Source organism: Octodon degus, unplaced genomic scaffold (genome assembly GCF_000260255.1).
Source record: "Octodon degus isolate 3935 unplaced genomic scaffold, OctDeg1.0 scaffold00007, whole genome shotgun sequence".
Taxonomy (NCBI): domain Eukaryota; kingdom Metazoa; phylum Chordata; class Mammalia; order Rodentia; family Octodontidae; genus Octodon; species Octodon degus.
In genome coordinates this window covers 9,252,279-9,262,759 of record NW_004524583.1, presented here as the reverse complement: position 1 = coordinate 9,262,759, position 10,481 = coordinate 9,252,279, and the positions used below count along the sequence as shown (strand labels likewise).

The 10,481-nt window shown below is 42.3% G+C and overlaps 1 protein-coding gene and 1 pseudogene across 1 annotated transcript in view; one reads left to right on the top strand and one right to left on the bottom strand.

Moving 5' to 3' along the window:
• Sptlc2 (serine palmitoyltransferase long chain base subunit 2) overlaps window positions 1-10,481 on the bottom strand; it is a 118,130-nt gene that overhangs the window by 80,578 nt on the left and 27,071 nt on the right. The window contains exons 2-3 of the mRNA XM_023701341.1: window positions 7,333-7,528; window positions 3,070-3,077 (exon numbers count right to left, since the gene is read on the bottom strand). Coding sequence (XP_023557109.1) covers window positions 3,070-3,077; window positions 7,333-7,528 — 204 coding nt within the window. The remainder of the gene's footprint in view (window positions 1-3,069; window positions 3,078-7,332; window positions 7,529-10,481) is intronic.
• The window catches only part of LOC105743452, a 5,628-nt pseudogene continuing 3,137 nt past the window's right edge, over window positions 7,991-10,481 (top strand).

The following is a 10,481-nucleotide window of genomic DNA, read 5'->3' as shown; positions in this document are numbered from 1 at the left end:
TAGTATAGCTCAATACAGTAGAGGACAAAAAGAATTCTCTGGAGGAGAAGCCGAATAGCAAGCTTAATAGCAGGAAGGAGGCATGTGCTTGGAGTGTTCCTGGACTCCCAGGGGCCAGAAGGTAAGTGTGGGGCCCAACAGTAGAAGATGACATCTGGGTGGAGACAGGCTGACAAGAAGGGCTTGAATCTGGATTTGCTGATGGGCAGAACATAGAGTGTGGCAGAAAGAATCAAGGGTAACCCCAAAGTTTTTGACCAAACAACTGGTAGAACAGTGTTATTCACAGGCACAGAGAAGATAGCTAGCTGGTTAGATGGGAGATAAGTTCCATTTCAGATGTGTCAAGTTTGAGATTCCTACGTGGAGATGTCAACTGAGCAACCAGACGTAGGGATCTATGGTGTGGAAATCAGTACAAGATCCACACGTACAAATTCTAAGCATAGAGAAAGGACTGAGAGAATTCATTCATAAGGACAAAATTTGGGTCATACCAACCCTTAGAAGACAGGCAGGTGAGGAGGAGCCACCAGAGAGAAAACAAACAGCCAGAAGGTAGAACAAAACCAGATGGTATGTCCTGGAAGCCAAGTCCACTAGATGCTTCCTTCTGTGGGAGAGAAAGACCAACTGTGTGTGTCAAACCCCGAGGACAGGTGTCCAGCAAGGTGAGACTGAGAAAGGAACACTAGGTCTTACAGCACAGGGGTCACGGGTGGCCCTGAGAAGAACCCCTTGAGGTGCAGTAGTAGGCTCGAAAGAGGGAAACAACAATGAAAGTAGCAACGCAGAGATTTTGTTCCCTAAAAGAATGGAACAGAAGATCAAGAGAAGCAAGGTCAAGAAAGGGATCTTCTCTAGACTGTGCTAATAGAGAATGGTGCAGCAGAGGAAAACAACTGTTGGAGGAGCCAAATCCCACCCTGGAGGCCAAAATCCCACCCTGAAGGCCAATCTGCTTGTGCTTTTGGTACAGAGGAGCGCCCAAGCACAGGCAGCTCTATCAGATGGCTGGATTCAAGTGGGGTGATTACATCTTCACACTTTCAGTTACTGCTGCCAAAACTATTTTCCTTTTTTTTAAAAAAAATGTATTTTAGTACAGGGTCTACAGGGCTTTACCATGCAGCTCAGACTCGTAGTAAGTAACCCTCCCGTTTTTAGCCTCCCAAGCACTAAGATTACAGGCGTGTGCTACCATGCCCAGTCTCAGTCACCATCTCAGTGCACCCCCGGAGGCAGAGCCAGCATGGCATGCCAAGGATCGAGCCCCAGTCCCTGTGCTTTAGTCCGCCGAGCTATCCGGCTGGCCCTATTCTTAAAATTATTGTTAGTTTTTTGTTTTGTTTTTTGCTTGCTTGGTACCAGGGATTGAACTCAGGACTTTGTTTGCCAGGCAGGCGCTTAAGTTATCTCCTCAGCTCTCAACTTAAAATTATTTTTTAAAAAAGACTCCTGTTCTGGTTCCCATACATAACACAAAAGCCACGGAAAGTCACCTTCTTTTTAAAGGTGGAATGACACAGTTAAAGATAAGCCAACTGGCTAAACTCCTAGCTTTTTTTTTTTTTTTTCCTCTTTATCATTTATTTATGTATTTGGTACAGGGTCTCACTACGCAACTCGGACAACTAGTGATCCTCCTGTCTCAGTCTCCCCAGTGCTGGCATGTGCCACCATGGCTGAGTCTCAGTGGCAGACATAGCATGCAGTTCCAGGTAAAGGAACTCTGATCCTTGTGCTTGTCAGGCAGATTCTTAGACCGCCGGCCAAGCTATCTCCCCAGCTACTAAGCTCCTAGTTTAATATACCAGGCAACCACACTACACAAAATTTCCTAAGACACTGCTAGAATGACATTCAGGATGTACATACATGATACCCCTTCCCAGAGACCAATCCCTTCCATTTCTGACTGATCAGGAAGATAAATGTTAAGTTTTCAGCTTAATAATTAACATTTTTATTCCTTAGATGTTAAGTACTTACTACATGTACATTAGAATGCTGTTACTAATTCAAGCTTTTTTGCTCTATTACATATATATTTCTGGACTACTAACTTCAAATTGGGGGGGAAACATGAAGAGGAAAAGAAGATATTCTTGTCCAAAACACCACTACGATCAGAGAATATGGGTTTTTAAAAAAAATCCCAAGAATTTTATACAACTTAAATAGGGGAGAATACACTCTGGGTAACTCATCTTTATTAGTGTGACTATACAATTCAGTGCTACCCAAAGCAACACCCAGTCCTTTCCTTCCTAAAAAGAACAGCAACAGTTGACCTTTTGCAGTGGAATGAGGAAGCACTTAAGATGTGGTTGAGGACACCTTTCACTCAGTGACAGGAGGAAGTGGCAGCCGTGTTTACATGCTATGTATGATCCCCAGCAAGCACTTTCCTTCACTTCCTTTCAAGTTTAACACTGAAATCTGCCTGCTCCTCATAACTGCAACATGAGAAAGTGTGATCATGAGACTGGATCAACCTTCTTCCTTTTCTTGTTAAAAGCTAATCTTGTAAGAGAAACAGCAGCATTCTCCTGTTACAACTGCTAATGGTAAAATCCCACTGAAATGAATGTGACTAACTTAGTGCACGCCTCTCCACAGCCAAACCACTCCCTCTGTGCCACTGACTTCCAGATTAGTTTTCTGTTCTAATTTTTCAACCAGTTTGAGGACTACTTACTCATGTAATGCTTTTTCAAAAGTATGTAACTTTGAGGTGTTTATGTTTCCTCAACAAAATTAGAAACTACTGGAGACTAAAATCTGTGTTCTAATTCTTTCACATGAAGTACACACAAATACACACCCTGTCAACTCGAGAAGTCTAGAAGCTTAACTAAGTCAGCAGCGCTACATCCTCGGGTGTAGAGGATATGCCCTTACTGCTCTAGGATGTGATTCATGGGGTCAACTTGAGAAATTTAGAAGGGCAACTAAGTGACTCAGCAGGGGGCCAGGGTCCTCACTATGCAAACATTCTTAGGCCTTACAAGACGAAAGGGTAGAAGGCAGGGATGTAGCTCGGTGGCAGAGCACCTGCCTGGCCAGCACAAAGTCCTGAGTTCAGTTACTAAAACCCCCTTTTCCCCCAAAATAGAAGACATGGAGATGGTGTGAATGCTACACCCACACCACAGCAGGGTGGGCAGCCTGCATACAATGTAACGGAGGAAGAGGTCCTCTCCCCCTGGCTGACTGCTTTTGCTCTATTCTGCTGCTTTGAAGCGCAGTCCCTGTGCCGCGCAGGTGACTGTGGACTGAAACCTCCATAAACTGGGAGCTAAATAAACGTTTCCTCCTTTAACTTTGGGTATGGGTATTTTGTGTAAGCAAAGAGAAAAAAGTAACCAAGACAAGTCCAGTATTTTTTTTTTTTAACATTTAGTGTGTGTGTGTGTGTGTGTGTGTGTGTGTGTGTGTCCAGCTCAGCCCACCAGGGGGCGCGGCTGGCTGGCATGTGGTGCTGGAGGATCGAACCACGGTCCCTGTGCTTTGCCAAGCTTGTTCCAAGTAGGTGCTTTAGACCACTGAGCCATCTCTCCAGCCCCAGACAAGTCCAGTATTTAAAACCATGTATTTATTATCCCTCTGGAAACATGACACAAGTTCCAAAGAAGGTAACTCACATGCCTGCTCCTGGTTTTGTTCCTTCATCACTCACTCATTCTACCACACTTGGAGAAGCTGCTGCTCAAGAACAGCTCTGGGTTACGTACTGTCTCCTAAGCGTCTTCATTTAACATGCAAAGCAGTTTCTCATACATCCACATTCCAGGTTCTCCTACACATGCCTCCTGCCTTTGCCTACAATATAAATCAAACCTTGCCTATCATCAGCCATGGCAGCCACTAACCCAGTTATGGCGAAGAGATCAGGCCGTGAACAATAAATAAAATACTGCACAACATAATTAGTATATAGGAAGCTGTAACCAAGAGCTATACGAAACAAACATATGGATAAACGCTGGGCAGATACACTTAGAGGCAGACAAGAATCAAATTTAAAAGCTTGTTCGGAAACAGGGTGTAGTGGCACACGCCTACAATCCCAGCACTAGACGCTGAATCAGGACTGCCAGGAGTTCCAGCCTGAGCTCAGTGAGTTCAAGACTAGCCCGAACTATGCAGTGAGGCCCTGTCTCGAAAAAACAAAATAAAACCCAAAAAACAAACACCCACAACAAGGAATAAAACTACAAACCAAAGGAAAAAGCTAGGAGAGTTCCACTGGAAATAAGAAGAGAGTAACTTCTGGATTTCCAGGAGGGGTTCCAAACAGGGTGGCCACCCAGGCTCTTTGTTGGAGTAATTTATAAAGCAAAGTCACAATCTGAGTACAACCTGGGCCAAACTACAATCAAGCTACGGGATTTCAAATGTTAGCTGTTTAGCTAATAATAATACGATAGCAAAATGAGTCACAGAGTGAGGGCACATGAAAAGGTTCCGGATGATCCGGTCACTTGTGCAGCTGATGCCTATCTGGACTCAGCAAGTGGTGCTAATGACAGTATGATGTTAAGCTACTGCCTATCCTTTAGGGAGGCATGCAGGCCTGGCCACTGTAGCTTCTCCCTGAGGCCTGGCCTCCCTCCCGCCACCATTCTGATGCCTATTTTTTGTGCTGACTTCCATGAGGGCCCAGTCCCTCTCTGACTGTATGTCAATATGTATTTAACTTAGCTACCTATAATAATATTATAAAGATGGATACTGTTAAACCATAAAAGTGCTTTGTCACTGTGGGCAGGACAAGTACAGTAAAGCCATTCTAAATGTTAACCTGAGAAACTAGAAAATGGTAGTTTTATTTCCCATAAAAAAAAAAAAAAAGTAGCACGCCAGACATGGTGGCACACACATGTAATCCCCACACTTGGGAGGCTGAGGCAGGAAGATCTCTTGAGTTCAAGGCCAATGGCCAGCTTACATTACACAGTGAGTACAAGGCCAGCGTGAACTACTTAATAATGAGATCCTATTTCAAAACAACAAAACTTAAATAAAATAAAATTAGTGTATTTGGTCTACTTAAAATTCATTGAGTAATCCTCCAATTAAAGAGAAAACAAGTAGCAAAAAAAAAAAAGAAAAAAGATTAGTTTTCCCTACTTGACTAAATTCTGAATATAGGGCTTTTTTAAACTTTTTTTTTTGGACAGACAGTCTTGCTCTGTGTTTAGACTGGCTATGTAGCCAAGGCTGGTCTCTAACTCACGGCAATCTTCCTGCCTCAGCCTCTCACCAGGCATGCAACAGCATGTCCAGCTAAATACAGATCTTCAGTAGCTTTAAGTATTTTTTTAATTAATTAATTGGTTGGTTGACTGAAGTCCTGAATATCAAACCCCGGGCCTTGTGCATATTAGTCAAGTGTTCTACCCCTGAACTTTTATCACCAGCCCGTAAAATACATTTTCTTAATGAAATTAGCTCACAGGTGTTTCGGGGCAATGAGCAGTCTTGTGGAGCTTGGGCTACAACATCCTTTTCTGAGATATGATAGAAGGATGCTGATTCTGAGTTCTCCAGAGACAGTACTCTCAACCCCTATATTTACTGGGTGTTTTTGTCTTCTTAGTGGCTGACACAGGCCTTTACTCTCCTTTACCTACATGATTTTGCTGTTACCCAGTCTGCCTTTGACTACCTCAGGCTCCCAAGTAGCTGGGACTACGGTAAAGTACCACAGCGCCTGGTTCATTCCATATTTTCACAATGTACCCTTCCCTTCCTTCACTGGCTTCTTCCTCAGTGTTGACCTTACCATCCCCATGCCTGCCTCACTCCTCTAATGCCTCTCAAAAGTGAAAGCTCAGAGAACAATAAAGCTACCTCTATGGTCCTTCTCTAATCTGATATAGTTCCAAGGGCAATATTTTGGTTTTTTTTTTAGGGAAGGGCCTGCAGGGTGTTCAGGGTCTCAACACTAGATGGGACTCATAGTGATCTGCCTGTTTACAGCCTTCCAATAACTGGAACTACAGGTGTGTGCCACCATGCCCAGTCTCAATTGCTGTCCCAGAGCGCCTGGCATGTCAGGCCCAGGGATAGAACCCTGGGCCCCAGACTGCTTTCAGGCACTTTAATCCACTGAACTATTTGGCCAGCTCCTCCAAGGTCAATGTATTTTATTTTTAGTAAAATCAGGCATTGTAAAGGCACAAAGAAATATTCAGAGAGAAGCAGAGTGAAGTGAATGAGATGCCCTCCGTAAACACAAGGATTAGCATTTGCTTCCATTATTAAAATTAGACTATATCTTACTGTAAACAGAATGGCTCATTCATACTCTGTTTTAAGGCTTAGTTGGGAGAAGAACAAGTCTGTAAACCACACAACTACAGCATTTGCTTAATGCACGCAGGAGAAAGGCCACGAGGAGAAGCCAATCTCCACAGATGAATGCAAATGAAAGTGGCACCCTGAAAGCATGGCCAGGAAGGGCAGGGCTTCACAGGCACTTCCTGTTCCTAAAGCATAAACAAATCAGGACAGTAGGCTCCCTCAGATAATTTTTTAAATGTACTTTTCACTTTCTAATCCCTGAAAAAGAAAAAGTGTCACCTATCTCCTTTAGTTCTCAAGAGTGATATTATGGCACATGCTTTTATTTCTTCTTTTTCTTTCTTTTATGCCTTTAAGATTCTTTCTTAGCTTCCTTGGTGGAATGTTTTCACTTAACAGCATTTGGATACAGACACTACTTGTTTAAGAACCAAGTTCCCTACCTGTGAATAGCTCATTAGTTGAATTAGCTGTTAAATGAGGAATTGAACATAAAAGGTACATTATGATTTTTTTTTTTTTTTTTGGCAGAGCCAGGGATTGAACTCAGGCCCTTGTGCTTGCCAGGGAAGCGCTTACTCTACTGAGCCATCTCCCCGCCTTACATTATAATATTTAGAGCAAAAAAAAAAAAAAAATGGTGAAAGGAAACTCCTACTTGATGACTTTGCTTTTCTTTGCATAATGCTTATATGCAGTACTATAGTTGTTACAGAACATAAAACTACAGTAAATATAATAAAATCTGCAAAATTATAGTGTTACATAAACTATAACTGTACTCTACAAAAAATAAATAAATAAATAAATAAAAGACACATCCTGCAGCAGGTCATATGTCCAAACACCATATTCCTCTATCCTATGTCTAAACAGTCATTCAACAGGTAGGTAATTAAATGAGGAATATTTGTATTTATACAAATGCACCCATCCTTCTAAGGAAAAAATATTGTATGAAAGGACAAAGATTTCTATAAAAGGCTTCTATGTACAGAGTCAAAGATTCTCTAACAATTACCTTTTGTTCTTCTCTTTCTGTCGCATGGTGACATTTTTCAATTCTCCAATGCCTCAAGAAATCTCGAAGATATCCAAAGAGGGTGAGGACACCATACCCCACGTATGTGAGCACAGCAACCAGCATGGGTGTTTCTTCAAAAGCTTCATTAAATGGTCTTTTATAAAGTCCTCCATTTTCTGTAACATGATGGATCTGAAAGAAAGGTTGAAAAAAACGTTCATTTCAATCTCAGCAAAAAAAGACTTCCACCTAAAATCTAAGTCCTAAGGTATTTGTAGAAATGTACCTCAAGAATTGTATAATAGTTCATAGAGGTGCTGGGGAAGATAGCTCAGAGGCATAAGCAACTGCCTGGCAAGTGCCAAGGCTTGAGTTTGATCTCTGGTACCATAATACATACACACACACACACACACACTCTCTCTCTCTCTCTCTCTCTCTCTCTCTCTCTCTCATAAAAACACCAAGCTCTAAGCAGGAAATACTTGTTTTTGTTTTTGTTTTTTTTTTGGAAATACTTGTTTTTAACAGAAAAAAAATTATAAATCACATATACTTCATGGGAACATACATACATGGGACTGAGGAAGACTAAGCAAAGCCCAACACTAATTTTTAACATAACTTGATTTCCTGAAAGAAATTCTATATGCCATGATTGAGGTGGGCTCAGGTACTAGGGAGGGTGAGTGGTGGAAGAATAGTAAGTTCAAGATCACCTTGGACACCAGAGCAAGACCCTGTCTCTAAAACAAAGCAAAACAAAGAAAATAAAATATATAACAAAGAGAAAGCCTATTCTAGGGCTGGGGAGACACCTCAGCAGTCTAAGTGCCTGCCTGGCATGCACAAGGACCAGGGTTTGCTTCTGGTACTGCATCCTGGGCTGGCCCTGAAATTGGGCTTGGTGGTACACACCTGTAATCCCAGCATGAAGGGAGGCTAAGACAGGAGGATCACCACGAGTCTGAACTGTGTAGTGAGACCCCATATCAAATAAATGCACAGAAAAAGAGAGAGAGAGAGAGAGACAGACAGACAGACAGACAGACAGTTCTGTAAGTATGGTCCAGCACTGGATAAGGGTAGAAAGAGCCAAGTACACTGGCACATGCCTACGAGAGCAGTTACTCAGGATGCTGAGGTGAAAGAATCACTTGAACCAAGAGTCTGAGCCTGGACCACATACCAGGACTCTGTCTCTTAAAAAAGAAAACTGTTTAAAAGTTAACAGCATGAGCAGATGTATAGCTATAATCCCAGCTACTTGGGAAGCTGAGGCAAAAGGTCACAAGTTAAAACCTAGCCTGGGCAACATAGCAACTTAGTGAGACCCAACTCAAAATGTAAAAAATGAAAAGGACTGGGCATGTAGCTCAGTGTGTTGGGTTCAATGGCCAGTACTACCCCTACCCAAGGGAAGTCAGAATAAAGGGTCTACTCAGCTATGCGAAGCCACCTGAAACACAACTAAAAGAACATTCTAATCAGTTCCTTAAAGAACTATACCTTAGAGTATTTTGCCATAGTACAGCAGTGTCAAATTGTCCTTAACCTTGAAATTGTTTAAACTACTCATTCTCAATTGTACCTATCATTAAAAAGCCAGGAGTGTCTCTAACATATAGCCAATTTATATGTCAGGAACAGAGTGGATAATTTCTTGTAAAGATAATTTGAGATACATCCAAAACAGCTGAAGTAAACTGATTCTGCAATTGGCCTACACAGGAAGAAGCCAGTTAAGCCACTAGTCCATTCCCCTCTTCTCATCTCTTCTTGTCTTCTTTTTTGCAGTACTGCAGGTCAAACTCAGGTCTTCTGCATGCCAGGCAAATACTCTACCACTAAACTACAACCCCAGCCCATTACCTTATGGTGTGATTCTATCAAAGTCTTATTTAAAAAGTTAATATATTTAAAAGTAGGCAAGGTGGTTCATACCTACAAACTTAGCACTCTGGGAGGCTGAGGCACAAACAGGACAAATCTGAGCATAGCCTGAGCAATTTAGCGCCTTAGTGAAAGCCTGTCTCAAAAAATTTTAAAGAAAGAGTTGGGGGTGTAGCTCAGTGCAAAGGTCCCAGATTCAATATGAAATAAGTTTAACATGTGTGGAAAAACAATATTTAAATAGACAAATAAATGTAAAATGACATTTGGAAAGTGATTTGTTAATACCAGGGACACTGACCCTGCAGGAACACAATGCACAGGACAAATGATATGAAAACTTCTCACAGGTAAGTTAGAAACAATGGTGCTGGCGTGGGGAGACAGCTTAGTGGCACAGTGCCTGCCTGGCAAAAGAAAGGTCCTGAGTTCAATTACTAGTACCAAAAAAAGAAATACAATGAAGCTGAGGTAGTCACTCCCATTCCTCCATTTAATTCTAAACAGTACCCTACAGTTTGTTATTCTTGCTTCCACTGTCCTAAGACAGGTAGAAAAGAAAAACAGAAATCCAAGGAGCTCCCCAGTGCTCTGATCTCATCTTCTGGTCACCCTACGCTACTCTCACCTCCTTACAGATTCACAGTATGCACTACATGTCATAAAATATTAAGATCTGAGCAAATTCTGGGATGAGCTTGCCCAGCTGGGAGCCCCTCAGTACCCCATCAGTCATTTTGGTCACTCTCACCTAGAGATTCAGTGGGAGCACCTAAGCTGAGGTGCACATCCTTTGAACTACGAAAGCCTCAGTTACCCGTGCTTTTTGTTGTGTGTTGCTATTTCTGCAGCACTGACCTGTGTGTAGTGCTTTACGGTCACCTCAGCACCATTCTTGTTCTGATCTATATCTTTCATTGGCACAGACTTCCCCTGAGAACAACTTCCAGTGAGCTTCAATAGACGTAACTGCTTCCAACTTACTACCACCGAGTGTACATGAGGCAATTCTTTGTCATACACAAGAGCCTGCATGTTATATTGGCCCATTTCCTGGCAACAAAAAGTCTTAGAACTAAGAAAGAACAAAATAATTTGATCTTTAAGTACAGTGCTAAATTTTACCTTTCATGTGATTCAACAATAAGGGCATTCTTTAATAACTGGTGCTGGAGGCCCAGGCCGCGGGATCCTGAACAGACCCAGAGCGCAGGCCTGGCAAGTGAGTGAGACCACAGAGGCCGCGGGATCC